Source organism: Pelodiscus sinensis, unplaced genomic scaffold (assembly GCF_049634645.1).
Source record: "Pelodiscus sinensis isolate JC-2024 unplaced genomic scaffold, ASM4963464v1 ctg75, whole genome shotgun sequence".
NCBI lineage: Eukaryota > Metazoa > Chordata > Testudines > Trionychidae > Pelodiscus > Pelodiscus sinensis.
In genome coordinates this window covers 511,725-530,004 of record NW_027465860.1, presented here as the reverse complement: position 1 = coordinate 530,004, position 18,280 = coordinate 511,725, and the positions used below count along the sequence as shown (strand labels likewise).

The window sequence follows — 18,280 nt, the reverse complement described above, 5'->3', positions numbered from 1 at the left end:
TGGCATGTGCTTTGAGAATCATTGTGGCTCCTGGGGCTTCCAAAGTTGAGTAGCCCTGCTCTAAACACCAGTCTTACATGCCTCTGATATGGGAGCCAGCACTGGCATCTCCACAGAAAGGTGTTTATTTATCCTGCAAGATCCTTTAGGAGATAAGAATTCTCATTGCAGCCCTCAGATTTGGGAAAAAAGGGACAAAACAATCTGCTAAGTAAATCAGAATGGAGATTAACACTACTTCTAACAGCTCTCTAGGTCAATTTTATTTCAAGGTCCTTTGGAAATGCAAATAGCAATACACACCCACCTACCTTCTCTGCACAGAGAGCAGAGGTCAAAGGAAAACAGTACTCTTCTGACACAAGATTTTCTATTGCGATTAAAAAGAAATATCTGATGTACTAATACCGGATGTACTAATTCCTTTACCTAATAACCAATGTTTAAATCATTCTTAACTAGCTCTTTTCAACCACAACAGAAATATTAAGGAAGTGGAAAAATGACAAAAGTGTACCAACATAGGCGGCTCAAAGGGGTAACTGTGTTAGTCTGTAACTTTAAAAATGATTTTGCCAGGAAATGGGAGGAGAGTTGGTGACCTGCTGTCATTCTCTGTGCTATTTGTTTCTGTTACATAACAGAGCTTTAACACCAGAATCAAGGTCTTGTGTACTTAGCAACATACTCCAGCATCCAGCCTCCCAGTCTGTCCATATTTTAAAGCTCACTGTGATAAATAGTGATAGAAATGTAGCCGTGTTAGTCTGGGGTAGTTGAAGCAAAATGCAGGACAATGTAGCACTTTAAAGACTAACAAGATGGTTTATTAGATGATGAGCTTTCGTGGGCCAGCTGAGGAAGTGGGTCTGGCCCACGAAAGCTCATCATCTAATAAACCATCTTGTTAGTCTTTAAAGTGCTACATTGTCCTGCATTTTGTGATAAATAAAGTTCCTTCTTTAAATGCACTTCAAGGATGTCATTCCACATCCGCCAGCAGTCTCCTGGACACAAAGTACTAACACTAGGGTTCCAGCTGGGCCAATCTAATTTCATTAAAGATCGATATCCTGTATTCAACTCCTATGGAAATTGTATCAGAATATACCTTTTAGAACCTAATTTTTCTAACATTTACAGCTAATACAACCTTATCAGCAAAACACTCTGTCTTCTTTCCATAGGCTTACCACCTTTTGGATTTTTTTTAAACCACCAATATTCCAGAGTCCGTCATTCCCTTTGACAAAGGCGCACAAACTGTGCTGCTCTCATAGTTCATTGTCTTCTGCTACTATAAAGAAAAACCAAAACCAGAGTCCCTGACACATTTGTTATTAGGAACTGCTTCACCTGTTCATTAATCAAACAAATCAAGTTCCAAATAATTTTCTGGCACTTGGGTTTCCAGAGTTGTACACTGCAGATGGAGGCCATCTGTTAAAAGCCATGACTATCCTGTCAGAGGGAGAACAGTCTCCCCTTTTCAAGGAACAAGATGGAACAGAGCAAATCCTAATCCTGCTCCAGCTGGGAGCCAATGCCGGCACAACTAGACTGAGTCTAATTACATCATTGTAGCTGCTGCAGACCCTTTGTGCACAGTTTCCAGCAGAAAACCAATCCACAAACAACTTTACTTACTAGCAATGGAATTGTGCCCCATGACATAGAACAGGCTTTTATTTTAAAAGGTTCTACAGTACAGCAAGGGTAACATTAGTTATAATGTAGATAAAGACCCCCCCCCCAGACTGTCCATCATGCATATTTATCTTGTGAATTTTCTTCTTGGACAAGTGATTTTTTTTCTTGCATAAGTGAAGTTTAGGTTCAGCTCTTGATAGTCATAGTACAGTGGTCTAATGCTGCTTCTGTGCTGCTAGCGATAGAGCAGGAAAGCTACACAAGAACAAGACCTTAAGGATGATGCATCCATTATATTCACCAATACAAGTGATAATACAATAGGGCTATAAATATAGACAGATACAAGTAGCAGCTATTTTGCTTTCTAATTTTGCACAGCCATATTAGATACGTTCCTTATTGCAAACAGATTACTACTGCCTCCATGACATTAGAAGTTGAACCTCTCTAGTCTGGCACTCTCTGATGCAGATCCACGGTCCGGCATGATTTTAGTTAGCTGGATGTCCATTTAACATAAGTGTGGACAAATTTCCTGAGGTCTCAAAGTTTGTTTATAGCCACCAGTCCTGGCTTTCAATGTTGGGTAGTGTTATTTAGCTCTAATTTACCCATGTATGTCTTCTAAGAGACCAATAAGCAGTGGACGTGTTGATAAAGCTGCTAGACAATATTGACTTCCCATGGTTCAGCAAATTCTCTGGTTTGGCACCAGTAAGGTTCTGAGAGTGTTGGTCTAGAGAGGTTCAACCTGCATTCAGAGACAGAAATTCTCCTGCTCTTCAGAGCCAGAATTGCTTCTCCATAATTCTGCGTTTATAGGGAGCCTGCAGGACAGCGTTTAATATTTGCAGACTAACATAGCCCTTTCTACTGTTAACTGAAGCCTTGTCTACACTTGCATGTTTTGTTGCCAAAACCTGCCTTTTGACTATAAAGCAGTGAGTGCATACACACTACAATGCAATTTTTGTTGGGGAAAAACACCCAGTTTTGACACCAAAAAAACCTATCAGCTCCGTGAGAGATTTTTGTCTTTTTCCCTCCCTTTATTGTCGACAAAGAGCTAGTGTACAGTCTGTCTGTTTTGTGGATAGAATTGGCTTCTGCCAGTATCCCACAATGCCTGCCCTGATAGCAGTGCTCAGGGTTTTGATCTCTGCTGACCTCCAGACTGGGGATGTAAAACAGTAGCTGATTAGTCAACTACTCGATAAGCCTAGGCTTATCGGTAGTCGAGTCGAATACTCGCATTTACACACACACACACACACACACACACACACACACACACACACACACCCCCATAACCGCTTGCTGCCTCTATATCAGAGGCAGCAAGGGGGGAGGAGCGGAGCTGGCTTAAAAGCAGGTTCCCCCCACCACCATCTCCACAGCATCCATCAAAAGCAGCAGTGCAAGGGGATGCAGGGAGGCTTCTCCATCAGCAGCCCCGTCTGCGGGGGGATCCCAGCAAGGAGTTGGGACTCCCTGTGGCCAGTGGCTGCTTTGCTGCAGCAGCTCCTGTCTGTGGCCAGTCTCGGCTGCCACAAACAGAGGCTGCTCCGGCAGCAGCCTCTGTCTGTGGTGGCCTGGGCTGGCCGCAAACAGAGGCTGCTTGCTCCGCAACAGAGTTTGCACTGGGTCCAGGAGCTATCCCCGCTGCAGCTCAGCAGTTTAAATGTAGTAGGACCTGGGCTGCCTGCATGCCCGGATCTTACTACATTTAAACTGCAGAGCTGCAGTGGCTCCCTCTGAACGTCTTCCCTAATCGACTAATTGTGTAGTCGATACAAACTGTATCAACTACATGATGATCCGCCTCTTAACATCCTTACTCCAGACATGCACCCTTCCCCTTTCAAAGGTTCGGGAATATCTGACAGCTGAGCAAACTGCTCCATTTGGGGAACAAACAAAAAGAGAAAATCATTGAAATGCTCCCGTTCTGCCGTTAGAAAGTTAGCAGCAGGCAGACTGATTCTGCAGGGGGAAGGCTGGAGAGACTGCTGTGCTGCTTCAACATTACTCAGCATAGAGAGCTCACAAAGCTACTCATGATACGGCTCCCAGCAGCTGAGAAAGCTGTGGCAGAACTCAAAAAGAATACCCAAGAAGTGCAGGAATCAGCTCTGCCTTCCCACACTCTGCACTGGAATGCTTATCCACACTGCTTTGCTCTGTTGAGAGGGTAGCTAGCAACGTGACCATGAAATTTGGAAAATGGAAGGCAGAAAAACCTGTTTGACTCGTTTTCACTTTTGCATCTGGACAGCACTTTTGTCGCCAAAACTTCAGAGTGTAGACATAGCCTGACATAACAACGAAGGATGTAAAATCTCATTGAAGAGGTTAAACATAGTGCTAATACTGCATTTAACTATTTAACTGAACAAAGAGGGATGGGCAGGAGGGCTAAAGTGGCCTCTGCCACAGTCAGGGGCTGCTCCAGCCCCCCAACAAAGAGACTGCCACTACAGCTCCTGGCCCCCCATGGGGGTTTCTATAACTGCCCCTTCTGGCCCTCATGTAAGGGCTGCTGGCTCCCAGCCTGCACAGGAGACCTGGAAGGGCTAGAGCAGCACTCTGCCTACAGCTGGGCCATGGGTGGGGGGCTGTTTCTAGATACCATTTAACCATTGCCCAAAACACATCACCTGTCAAGGGTGATGTTTACCGGGTAACCAGTTATCTGTTAACAGCCCTAACAACAACTATTCCAAGGAAAGTAGAAATGTAAATCAATAAACACAAGGGGTACAGGTCCTTCCAGCTAATTTTAAAGACTGTTCCATTCTCACTCAGGCCAGAAATACCCAGCCTTCTCACTAATATATTAATAAACTCAAAGTAATACAGGTTGGACTGCTGTAAACCAGACTTTCCTTGTCCTGTCCAATAGTATAATCCCCCAAATGCAAGGCTGCGCTCCCAGCCCCAAGGTTATATTCTCAGCTCCAGCCACGGAGCAGCTTAACCATCCTGCCTCTTCCCCCAAGTGCACCCCTCACCCCTACTTTGTCAATGCCGGCCTCTCTGCTGCCTCCAGAATGAAGCCCCACAGCTGGTGATAGCAGAGGGGCCAGCACTGACCACTCCTGAACTGGTGGTAGTGCAAGGAAGTTCAACATGTACACACTGAAAACCATAATCCCAGGGCCATGCCTAGGGGAATGCAGGGTCCAGCACAATTCCTCCTCCACCCCAGCCCTGTCCTGCCTCTTTCTGCCCCGCTCTGCTCTGCCCCCGTTCCACCTCCTCCCCAAAGCCCCTGACCCCTTCACTCTCGAACAATGTTGGGAGCTGGTGATGTAGGGTGGAGCAGGGCCAATCGTGCTGCCATCAGCCCCCTAGGCCCGCTGGAGTGCGGGACCTGACAAAGTGCAGCCCAGAGAAATTGCCCGGAACTGTACAATGGATGGGATAGCTCTGTGAAATCCCAAATACAGAGTAATACCTCACTTAACATTGGAGTTATGTTCCTGGAAAATTCTACTTTAAGTGAAACTATGTTAAGTTAATCCAATATCCTCATAAGAATTAAAGTACAAGGGAGGTTAGGTTCCAGGGAAATTTTTTAAGCAGACAAAATGCAGTATGTACATACAAGGTATACATTTTAAACAGTTTTAAATAACTTAATACTACAGACAACAATGATGATTGTGAAGCTTGGTTGAGGTGGTGGAGTCAGAGGGTGGCATATTTTTCAAGTAATGTTTTACTATTAAATGATGAACTAGCACTCGGCTGAGCCGTCAAAGGTTAACATATTATTAATGTAGCCCACGTTCTAGAGAAATGGTTCTCAAACTTTTTGGCCCATGGACCACCTGGCTCAATGTAAACCTTTCCATGGACCACCAGTTGCTCATGGTCACTCACTGTTAATTACATAATTACGTCAGAGCCATTTTGCTAGTGCTGCACCTAGGGAGACTGGTTTAATTTAAATTAAATTATTAAATAGATTAAGCTCTTTAACTTTCTCATGTTAGTTTATAAAACTTCATTTTAAATAAAATAAAATATTAATTTATGTCTAACACAAAAGGTTTCAATGTTTTCTTTATTTATGGCACTGCCCCGCAGAAAAATCAGTTGGAGACCACACAACTGAGAAGCAGAAAATACTCCTCCAAAACTCCCCAACACTTACTGATGTGGCCCTCATTTGACACACCTCACTCCTCTGGCGCTCCAGCCCCATGGCATGAGGGGAAAGGAAGGGACAGGGAAGACTGAGGATCAGGGCATCCAATAGACCAGATTTACTTTTCTGGCATTCTGGGAGTTAGTGAATTTTATGGACCCCCTTAGGCTCTCTGGTGTGGACAAAAATGAGGGGTTCAGTGTATGGGACAGGGCTGCTAATGAGTGGGATGGGATACAGGATCTTGCAGGGAGGGGGTGAGGTCTGGATGGGAGGTAGGATGCAGAAGCAGGCTGGGGGTAAGGTGTCTGGCCAGGAGTAGGGAGATGCGGGCAGAGAATGCCTGGGGCTAAAGCTGGGAGGCAGAGTGGCTCAGGGAGTTCATGGAGATGGGGGACAGGGTTCCTCGGGGAATAGGGCTGAGGTGAAGGTGGCTCGGGGGGGGGGGGAGAGGGAGATTCAGGGAAATGAAGGGGCAGGGAGTCTGGGCAAGGCAAGGAGGGTAGGTGTGTAGGTGACCCCAGGGTGTCCAGCAGGGGTAACCCCGGGATGAGGTCCCGCAGGGGTCCAGTCCATGGTGCCCTCGGGGCTGAGCCACTGCTCTGCCCCCCTCCCAAAACCGAGTCCCCATGGATGCATAGCCCCAAAGGGCCCCAAGTCCCCAACTGCCTCCTGAGTGTGCAGAGTCCTCAGCCCCAGAGTCGCCGCCTCTCACCGCTGCCGGGTGCGGCCCAATCTGCTGCCAAGGAGTGGGGGGTGCCGACCCCTCACGTACCACAAGAGCCCACCCCGCCCATCCAAGCTCCGTGCAGGCCAACCTGCTGTCTGCCCCGCATGACCAACTGAGGGATGCGCCACTATTACCATGGTTACAGCACTCCTCCATGTGAACTCCACGGGCAAGGAGGGATGAGTTTGCTTTCTTCACCTCCCCGCCTGACAGCTGGAGCTGGTGCTGCAGACTCGTGGCCACACGTTGACTGTGAGGCTGCAGTGGCAGTGTGGGTTCCCCCCTGCATGGGAATGGGGAGTGAGCCCCTGTCGTGGACTACTGGGAGGTGACCGCGGACCACTAGTGATTCGCGGACCGCACTTTGAGGACCACTGCTCTAGAGGCATGGACTGAGGCAGGAGCGATGAAACACAAAAGATGCACAGCAGTAGCTGCAAACTCTTCCCTGCAGAAACTGAACATGATGATGAACCCACACTATCCTGCTGGACTCCACTCTCCCCTCCATATGGTGCATACATAGCTGCACAGTGCCAGGGAGGGGTGTGTGTATGAAACAGAGGCAAACATACTATATGTGTGAGACAGAGAAATACACACAAATACAGAGTGTGCATGTGTTTGAGAAAGAGGGTCATAGATGTGCATTGTCCCTTTAAATACACTTACCCCGCTTCAAGTTCTTAGAATACAAACCAAGAAATTTCTTCCCTTGACAAGAAAAATTAGAAATCTCTAGGGTTTTTTTTGGTTTTCTTTGTTTTTTTGTGCAAAGTTGCTTATTTTGAGATTTGAGGAAAGACTTTCTTTTGAAATACTGTAATTCCCTCTTCAAACATATTCAGGATCTCAAAAACTAGCATATCTGTATTAGAAATATCCCAGCATTAAATATGGTGCACAAGACATACTTCATATATACAAACTTACTTAGATATGAATTACTGTTTATGTTTCACAATTCAGATAAATTAACCATAGAGCTCAAACACGTGACCTTAAGATAAATTAACCTGTTTCTAGAAAATTGGAAACTTTTGCACCTGAAGTTAAACAAAGAAATAAAAGTATTACTGCACAGATATAGAAGGTTTAAAAAAAAAAAAGCAGCAAACAGGTAGGACAAACCCATAAGGTCATAACTCAAACAACTTTAAAACAGCCAGGTCAACCAAGCCCCATTTATCCCAGAACATTTTAGCCTGTTGCTCTCCAAATTCCTTTCCTTGCATCTTACTGGACAAATCTACCCCAAAGAGAAAAAATAGGGACCACAGAAGCTATAGATTAAAGCAGAGAGAAATAAACAACAAATACAGTCTAACTATCAGAGAACAGCAACGAGGGCAACCACAGCACTTTAGAACTTAAAGCTATCTATCATTAACTATCATCATACAGAGAGATCAAAACCTCAATGAAGAATTCTGCCCCAAAAATCTGTTTCAAAATCTAAATAATGTTTCTGAAAGACTTCAGACTTTGCCGTTGGGAGCATATTTCTACTACATTAATTTCTAAAGGCAAAGTTTATGTTTTGGATCTTTCCTTACCTTGAATGGTATAATGTGGAATTAAAAAGATACTTCATTAAAATTTGGCATAAAAATTAGACTTTGCACAAAGAAAAACTTTTACTAAACTGATGTCAAGTTTTCAGAAGTTCTCTTTACCTGTCACTAGAAACATTTTTAAACAAGTGTTTCTCTGGAGTATCTGTAACTCAATATAACTACACTTAACATCAGAACCTGAAAGTGAAATTTACTAGAAACCAGTTATAGACAATTGATTCTTGGTTTTTAGTTGCACTGTTCAATCTGAAAGAAATGAACAGCATAAATTGCATAAAATGTGTTAGATTTGTCAAGTCTCCTGTTTTTAACTTAAAGCATTATCCATAGCACTGAAAAGAAAGGGGGGTCAGGATTGCTCAGAGGTTTGAGCACTGGCCTGCTAAACCCAGAGTTATGAGTTCAATCCTTGAGGTGGGGACTATTTGGGGATCTGGGGCAAATCTGTCAGGGATGGTAGTTAGTCCTGCTGCAAGGGCAGGGGACTGGACTCACTGACCGCTCAAGGTCCCTTCCAGCTCTATGAGATGGTATATCTCCATATATTATAATATTATTAAGGAAGTGCATTTAAAAATTCCCCATGTAACATTTTCTAAATCAAGTACCCACACTTGGTTCCTAAATCCACATTTAAGCACCTTAATAAGTATAGTACATTCATCAAAGAAACTGAATGCCTGCAGCATTTACTGACTTCAGAAGCATCTCTTATTGCTCAGCATCCCCAAAAGTCAGACCAGCATTACTCAGATAACTAAATATTGCTTTAGGATGCTAAACTTGAACCATATGATATTTTGATCATTTATTTAAATACAGTAAAACTTGGACTGTATGATACTTTGAACATTTATTTCAATATAATAAAAGATTGAGAGAAAGTTTCCATTGAGAAAAACTATGAAAATAGGTTTTAGATTGACTGTTGCAAATAAATGTTAGATTTATAAATGAACAAACTTCTAAAATCCTAGATGGGATTCAGAGGATTGATTACAGTACACTGTGCCTGTCACATCTGGATTGCCAGTTTAAATCCAGCCCAGAATAGCAGTGGGTGAAAGTTACCACACATGGTTCATAATGGAAATAAATAGCATCTCAGGCCAACTCCTACTAAGCATGCCCTCAAATTCAAAGAGTAATACAGTAAAACTCCGATGGTCCGGCATCTGACGGTCCAGCACTCCTGATGGTCCGGCACCATCAGGAACCCGGAAGTGCTCCAGGCAGCCGGACCATTGGAGCTGCTCTGCCCCCAGCTTCCCCGATTCAGCCGCTGCTAAAACTGACCAGCGCTGAATCCGGGAAGCAGGGGGCAGAACAGCTGGAGTGCTGCCGGGTAGGTCCAGTAGCGCTGCCCCTCGGGGCTGCGGGACCAACCCAGCAGCACCCCAGCTGTCCCGGATTCAGCCGCTGCTGAAATTGACCAGCGGCTGACTCCAGGAAGCCGGAGACAGAGCTGCTCTGCCCCAGCTTCCTAGAATCAGCGGCTGGTCAGTTTCAGCAGCAGCTGACTTGGGTACACCTGGAACAGAGCAGCTGGGGTGCTGCTGGGTTGGTCCCCGCAGCGCCAAGGTTTGGTGCTACCAGACCAACCCAGCAGCGCCCCAGCTGCTCTGTCCCAGGCGTCCGAGTCAGCCGCTGCTGAAACTGACCAGGGCTGACTCCAGGAAGCCCGGGGCAGAGCAGCTCTGCCTCTGGCTTTCTGGAGTCAGCCGCTGATAAGTTTCAGCAGCAGCTGACTTGGGGACACCTGGGGCAGAGCAGCTGGGGTGCTGCTGGTTTGGTCCAGTAGCGCCGCTCCTCGGTGCTGTGGGACCAACCCAGCAGCCTACCAGCTGCTCTGCCCCAGGTGTCCTGATCCAGCCGCTGCTGATACTGATCAGTGGCTGACTCCAGAAAGCCCGGGGCAGAGCAGCTCTGCCTCTGGCTTTCTGAAGTCAGCCGCTGATCAGTATCAGCAGCAGCTGACTTGGGGACACCTGGGGCAGAGCAGCTCGGGTGCTACTGGGTTGGTCCAGTAGCGCCAAGGAGCAGAGCTGCGGGACCAACCCAGAAGTACCCCAGCTGCTCTGCCCCAGGCGTCCCCAAGAGCAGCTGGGGTGCTGACGGGTTGGTCTTGCTGCGCCAGGGGTCGGCGCTACCGGACCAACCCAGCAGCACCCCAGCTGTTCTGATGCAGGTGCCCCCGATTCAGCCGCTGCTGAAACTGACCAGCAGCGGCTGAATCAGGGACTCCTGGGGCAGAGCTGGACTATCAGAAGGGGGGGCTATGAGGGGGTCTGGGATAGCATCCCCCCACCCCACCCCAGACCCCTCATAGCCCCCCCTTCTGATAGTCCATCATATCTGATAATCCGGCACCCCCTGGGTCCTAAAGGTGCCGGATTATTTGAAGTTTGCTGTACACTGCAGTTAAATACCCACAGCTGTGCCTGAACAGCTACACACAAATAAATGACCCCAGAGCCCAAGTCAGCTGGCACCAGTCAACTCTGGGTATTTATCTGCAGTATCAACATAGTCTGAGTTATGGTCTTCAGGTCCCTCAAGTCTTCTAGTTTACATCTTATTCAATTTACTGTGTGCATTTCTTTCAGCTTGAATAGTGCAAATGAAAATCAAGAACCAATTGCCTATAACTGATAAGAGAATTTCTTTATATCAAATCTATGGCCTGAATTGGGTAAGGCAACTGAGCTCTCTACTCAGTTTCAGAGGTGGTCTCGTTATGTCTCTTTCAAAGATTACAAGGGGAACCCTGCACTACCATTATTCATACTGCACCTGTTCTGTGGATAAAGGAACTAAAGCAGGGGTCTCAAACTCACAGCCCGCAGGTCATCTACAGCCTGAGCAGTTCCACAATCCAGCCCACACATGGTTGTGCACATGCAAGTCCCTGTGGAACAGCCTGCCCAGGACCCTGTGGGCCAATCTGAATACAGGGGGCCCTCCAGTCCACAGGATGCTTGAGGCAGCTGCCGCAGAGACCCCCAAAACACAGAGCCTGGGGTGGCTGCACTGAACTTACTCTACACACACCTCCCTTGGGCCACAGGAATGTGGCAGCAGTGGCACAGTGTTAGCAGATGGAGGCCACTCTGCACCTACTGCGCTGCTGGTAGTAACGCTGGGAGCACCCGGGGGTGAGGTTAAATCACCCGGGGGCATCGGAGCTGGGAAGTGCATGGGTGAGGAGGGGAGAGATGCACGGAAACCCTCCCAAACCCTGCCAGAAAGGGAACCCACAGGCCCAACAGGAGAATTTTAGGACTGACACTGGCCCTAAGGTAAACTGACTGTGAGAACCCTGAATTCAAGTCTCCAATGCTGACAATAAAAAGCAAATTCACCGAAACAAAAAAGGGCAACAAACAAAAAATGTCCCTCTCAACCATCAACATTCAAATAAAGGATTGTCATGCTGGCATCTATTGTATCTGTTACTATTGGAGGCAAAAAGTTAGATGCCTGTCCCAGTCATGCAAATGCCTCCTGGCTTTAACTATATCATGATCCGCAGACCAATTAAAACTGCAAGAACTCTGAAGATGTGCTAACAAGACAACATACCCTGACAGGCAGCAATGACATCTGTGAAGCTAGCTAGAAACTTAGCATGAATCACGCAGTATATGTCAAGAGTATTTGAAGAGAAACATTCAGAGTGGAGTTCAAGAAGGAATATGGCAAAAGTCAGCAGGATTGGTCATTGTCGTTTTCTTCAGTACATGGCCATGTGAACTTTCTGTCATGGCTGCAAAGGCTACAGGAGAAATCCTAGATCTGAACAGTTACAAGAAGTGAATGTAATTCCAAAGGGACCTGGGAATTGTTTAAAATCTTGATTGAAATGTTCATGGTTTATCTAAGGGACATAGTGGTGGACAAAGAAATAAGATACAAGTTTTGTGGCATTCCATATTTTCCTTCACTGCATTTACACAACCTCATTTTAAGACACCGCCATGAAATAATCCCAGTGAATGATCATATGAGTGCCACAGTATTAAAATGCAACCACCTCCAGAGCATAGATGTTCTCTCAGAGAGCAGACCCTAAGGCATACTACGGTTTCCCACTGTTACTATCATCGGTTCAGCTGCTATTGGTTTTACTGCTTGTGTATACAATGACCATAATGCTGTAACTATGCTGGTCTAGTAAGCAATCCTCTAATCCTACTCAGTGCAGGTCTATGTCCAACAGTGATGAAAGTAACAGTGTTCTGTTTACAATAGTGCTCTCCCCTGTACAGTCATTGTTGGATCTTTGCTGCGTAGTGAGAAATTATAGAAAGGAAACTTCATGTCATCAAGGCCTCAAAGCTTGTTAGAATGGGGAAGAACCCTGTCTGGAGCATGAAACTAATTAGATGGGCACTGAGATCTCATCAGTAACAAAAGTATGTCAGCAACAAGACCTTCTACTCTCAGAGTTGAAAATAATTTAGCCAGTAGTGTGGATGAGAGAAAGTTACTTTCAACACTGTTGCAGAAGGCTTCAGAGACTTGCAGTACAAAGGGACCCCTATCTTGGCAACTCTTGCCTTTACTTGAAAATAAACTTGTTGACATAACTTCCCCAGTGGTAAAACAGTGGCAAGAGTGAAACTACCAGTGTCAATTTCACTCTGCTAACTTGATCTTGAAGTTGGAGAGGTCCAAAATCTTATAGAAGGAGAGGAATATAAAGAAACATGCCAAAAATATGCACAGAAGAGGAGACATTATAATACAGAAGAAAGGTGTTTCATTTTAAAATGAATCTATACACGTTTCTTTATGCTAATGGAACCACATTATTTTGTACTGTAACATACATTTAAAAAGTGTTCATTCTATTACCTTTTCTTCCATCCTGTCCCCCATTTGTTCTATTGACTTGCTGACTTTTCATTAACTAAAACTAAATTTGTTGAGACAAGAACTATCATTCATTATGTGGGTTGAAATCACTTAGCACAATAAGGCTCAGATAGCATCTACAAGTCCTAATCAGCTATCACAAAACAAATAATTAATAAATAATTAATTGCGTCCAACATAGTGAATTGGGCTGGTAGCCAAATGAAACAAACAAACAAAACAAAAAAACCTTGATTTTTCTTGATAGTTAAGACCAAAGCAGACTGCGAAGAGCTTCAAACAGATCTCACAAAACTAAGTGAGTGGGCAACAAAGTGGCAAATTAAATTTAATGCTGATAAATGTGAAGTAATGCACATTTGAAAATATAATCCCTACTACACATACAATATGATATGTGGTCGCCTCATCTCCAAAAAAGTTATCTTGGCATTGGAAAAGGTTCATAAAAAGGGCAACAAAAATTATTAGGGAGTTGGAAGGGGTCTCATGAAGAGAGATTAAAAAGACTGGGACTTTTCATCTCAGAAAAGAGGAGTCTAAGGAGGGGATATGATACAGGTCTATAAAATCATGACTGGTATGGAAAAAGTTAATAAGGAAAAGTTATTTACTATTCCCACAATATAAGAACTAGGGGTCACCAAATGAAATTAATAAACAGCAGGTTTAAAACAAACAGAAGGAAGTTTTTCTTCACTCTATGCAAAGTCAACCTGTGGAACTCCTTGCCAGAGGATGAGGTGAAGGCTAGAACTTTTAACAGGGCTCAAAAAAGAGCTAGATAGATTCATGGAGATTAGGTCCATCAATGGCTATTAGCCAGGATGGGTAGGAATGGTGTCCCTAGCCTGTTTCTCCGGAGGTGGGTGACAGGGGAGGGATCACGTGAGGAATTCCTGTTGTATTCCCTTCCCCTGGGGCATTAGGTATTGGCTACTGTCGGCAGACAGGATACTGGGCTAGATGGACTGTTGGGCTGACCCCGTATGGTCATCCTTATGTCTACATGTGATGGGATGCACTAGGCCCGAAGCCCCATGCTGACCCTGGAAAAACAGCAAAGGAGAAGTCCTCCAGGCAAGCTAGAGTGGCTGCTTCTGCTGGATGAACCATTGGTCTGACCTAGTTTGGCCGTTCTTATGTCCTTTTTTATAATCCATCTGATTTAAAAATGTGAGAGGATTCTATCCTGCTTTTCCTACTGATAAGTGGAGTTAAAAATATGATACATACTCAAAGTTGTGTTGTTAGGAAGTCTCTGACCAACCCTTTAATTTCACACCCTGAATATTGGGAAGGGAACTACCTAGTTTGCCATTTGACCTGTCCAAGTGGCAGGCACAAAATACCAACTGCGTTCATGCTCAGAAACTGGAAGAAAACAGAACCATTCACTTGCCGCACAGTTCTTAAAGTCTCTTGCCCATTTTCAACTTACCAGTTACATATTAAAGAGAGTGACCTCAAATTTTGAGCCTGTATCACCATTTTTCATCAGTTCCAAGGAAATGTTGGTGTATTCTTGGCTCTTACCTTATCCTTTTCATGGGGAAGGAGTGACACTGGAGGCAGACAGGAAAGAGACTCACAGCTCTCTTTCCCCTCAGCATTGATGGCTGCTTTAGTGTTGAGTTGGTACAAAGGTCCATCTTTAAGGAGTCTGCCATGGCCAACAGCACGCTTGACAGCTAGTCGCAATTGCTGGTGAAAGATGGAGGTACCACTACCTCCAAACAATGTGGACACATCCTTCTGACCTTTCAAAAAGCGTTCAATATTCTTCAAGGATGAACCACTGGACTCTGCCAAGCCCTCAATTGCTCGTTTGATTAGTTTATTCCAGTCCACGTTTGGTTTACCATCCAACTTTCCATGGTTTCGAGGTTTAGGAAGTGCTATTCTCCCAGGATTATCAGGATCCTTGTAGGAATTGAGACCTTTGTTGGAGACTTTTAATATAGTTCCATCTTTAACACTCAATTCTAGTTGTTCCAGGACAGTTTTTCGGTCCAAACCATGGGATGAAGATACTGCATTGCATATCCGCTCCTCTGAAGGGCGCTGTTTTTGCTTCTTCACTTTTTTGATTGCCTCCAAAATCCACTCCGTATACAGCGGGTTAGCGAGTTTTACCATGGTGAAGAATTCTGTATATCCATAGAGTCGTTATCCTTTATCCCGATGCTGAATAAGCTTTACACCATGGGAAAACAGATTTTTGGAGGATGGGAACCAGTTAACCATAGCATACACATTTCTGAATCTGAATTAACTCTTTTTCCAACATTAATATTTTTCAACTGAAAGTAGAAAAATTACATAGTCTGTTAGGAATTTCTTCATGCTCTCAATAAATCCAACAGCTCTTGAGCAAGGTTTTCACAAAGTTGCACAGAACTCAGCACATGTCACCTCAATTTTGGATTTCCAATCTCACATCAGAAAAATTGGAACATTAAATCTGAAAGAAAATGAGAAAATAGTCACACACACACACAAAGACAGTCACAAGTGTTCCAATCTAGATTGTATATTCACAAACATACAAGAATACAGTAAATTCTTCTAATCCATCATTGAAGTTTCAGAGCACATTTTGTAACAAAGCTTAAATAATACTTAGGCTATGTCTTCACTTAAACAAAACTATCTGGTGCCTGATTTTCAATAGAATTTTACATCATGATAGCTATCTTGATGTAACAAACACATTTAATTTTGTAGTGAAAACATCAGCCTGAGTTCTCAATACAAAGTAACTACAGGACTCTCACAGGCACCAGGTACATTTTGCCTCTTACACTGACATTCAAGGAGTTGTGAACAGTTTATTGCAAACCACCATTTTTATAGGAGAGAGTTTATACCAGGAAGTTTGAAGTTAGTCAGCGTATTACCTCTAGCTCTTCCTTCTCATCCCCTGCTTTCTAGGAAGTGTGGGAGAACTTGCACGCAACAAAGGATTTGAAAACACCCAAATCAGACCCTGGAGCCCCCTCAGACGGGATACGCTTAACACTGAGGCAGAAGTTTAGAACCCCTGCTCAACACAAAATCTGCAGGGAAGGCGAGTTCCTGACACAGGAGCTGTACTCGCTGCTGCAGATGCAAGGGGAGATGCGGACCACAGACAGCTGCGATGCCTCCGAGTCCCCATCCCTGGGCCCGGGCAGGGACCCTGCCGCCCCCCGCAGGGCAGGCCGCTGTGACAGGCGGGGGGCGGCCCCGGGACACCGGCTCACGCTGCAGCGCCCCTGCACCTGTCAAGCCGCTCCCGCCCCGCCCGCCCGCCCGCCGGGCGCCTGACCCTGCTCCCGGGCACCGAGCAGCCCGGCCCGGCTTCCCGCGGCGCCGCCGCCCCCCTGGAGCCGCGCCACGAGCCGCCGCAGCCCAGCGCCGCGGCCCGCGCCACCGGCCTCATCCGCGGCCTGCCGTGGGCGCGGCGGCGGGGCGGCGGGGCCGAGGCCGGGCTTGGCGCAGAGCGGCGGCGGCGGGGCCGGAACAGGCCGCGGGGCCTGGCGAACCCGCCGGGCCTCCCCGTCCCGGGGCGGCAGGGCCCGACCTGCCGCCTGCCCGCGGCCCCCGCGCCGCCGGGCCCCCAGCCGCGAGCGGCCTGCGCCGCGCCACTCACCGGGGCCTGCGCGAGCCGCGAAGCGCGAGCCGGAGGCCGGACGGCGGCGAAGCCCCAAACTGACACGGCGGCCATCTTGGGTCCGGCGCTCGGCGGCGGGGGGAGGGGGCGGCGGAGGGGAATAGCCTGCGGCGGGAGGGGGACCCGCCGAGAGAACAGCCGGGCTGCGCGGGGCCAGGGAGACGCACCGAGCGCAGCGCCGCGCGCGTGAGGGGTCGGGGGGAGGGGTCTCTGGGGGCAGAAGGGTGTGAGGAGGGTTGGGGGGACGTGGGTGGGCTCTGGGGCAGAGGGGTGGGGGAGGGTGGGGTGACGGGGGTCTGGGGACAGGAGTGGGGGAGGTTGGGGTGACTGGGGGGGTCTGGGGACAGGAGTGGGGGAGGTTGGGGTGACTTTGGGGGGGTCTGGGGACAGGAGTGGGGGAGGGTGGGGTGACGGGGGTCTGGGGACAGGAGTGGGGGAGGTTGGGGTGACTTTGGGGGGTCTGGGGACAGGAGTGGGGGAGGTTGGGGTGACTTTGGGGGGGTCTGGGGACAGGAGTGGGGGGAGGTTGGGGTGACTTTGGGGGGTCTGGGGACAGGAGTGGGGGAGGTTGGGGTGACTTTGGGGGGGTCTGTGGACAGGAGTGGGGGGAGGTTGGGGTGACTTTGGGGGGTCTGGGGACAGGAGTGGGGGAGGTTGGGGTGACTGGGGGGGTCTCGGGACAGGAGTGGGGGAGGTTGGGGTGACTTTGGGGGGGTCTGGGGACAGGAGTGGGGGAGGTTGGGGTGACTGGGGGGGTCTCGGGACAGGAGTGGGGGAGGTTGGGATGACTTTGGGGGGGTCTGGGGACAGGAGTGGGGGAGGTTGGGGTGACGGGGGTCTGGGGACAGGAGTGGGGGAGGTTGGGGTGACTGGGGGGGTCTCGGGACAGGAGTGGGGGAGGTTGGGGTGACTTTGGGGGGGTCTGGGGACAGGAGTGGGGGACGTTGGGGTGACTTTGGGGGGGGTCTCGGGACAGGAGTGGGGGGAGGTTGGGGTGACTTTGGGGGGGTCTCGGGACAGGAGTGGGGGAGGTTGGGGTGACTTTGGGGGGGTCTCGGGACAGGAGTGGGGGAGGTTGGGGTGACTTTGGGGGGTCTGGGGACAGGAGTGGGGGAGGTTGGGGTGACTTTGGGGGGTCTCGGGACAGGAGTGGGGGAGGTTGGGATGACTTTGAGGGGTCTGGGGACAGGAGTGGGGGAGGTTGGGGTGACTTTGGGGGGTCTGGGGACAGGAGTGGGGGAGGTTGGGGTGACTTTGGGGGGTCTCGGGACAGGAGTGGGGGAGGTTGGGATGACTTTGAGGGGTCTGGGGACAGGAGTGGGGGAGGTTGGGGTGACTTTGGGGGGTCTCGGGACAGGAGTGGGGGAGGTTGGGGTGACTTTGGGGGGGTCTCGGGACAGGAGTGGGGGAGGTTGGGGTGACTTTGGGGGGGTCTCGGGACAGGAGTGGGGGAGGTTGGGGTGACTTTGGGGGGTCTGGGGACAGGAGTGGGGGAGGTTGGGGTGACTTTGGGGGGTCTGGGGACAGGAGTGGGGGAGGTTGGGGTGACTTTGGGGGGTCTCGGGACAGGAGTGGGGGAGGTTGGGATGACTTTGGGGGGGTCTCGGGACAGGAGTGGGGGAGGTTGGGGTGAC

At 48.0% G+C, this 18,280-nt stretch overlaps 1 protein-coding gene across 2 annotated transcripts in view; it reads right to left on the bottom strand.

Moving 5' to 3' along the window:
• Positions 1 to 16,772, bottom strand: part of KAT6A (lysine acetyltransferase 6A) — an 85,289-nt gene extending 68,517 nt beyond the window's left edge. Inside the window, exons 1-2 of one of the 2 annotated variants that reach the window (XM_075915716.1) lie at positions 16,626 to 16,772; positions 14,528 to 15,455 (exon numbers count right to left, since the gene is read on the bottom strand). In XM_075915716.1, coding sequence (XP_075771831.1) covers positions 14,528 to 15,130 — 603 coding nt within the window. In that variant the 5' untranslated portion in view covers positions 15,131 to 15,455; positions 16,626 to 16,772. Of the gene's footprint in view, positions 1 to 14,432; positions 15,456 to 16,625 lie in introns of those variants that run through there. The other variant, XM_075915717.1, reaches the window with a different exon arrangement.
• Between the last annotated feature and the right edge of the window lie 1,508 nt (positions 16,773 to 18,280).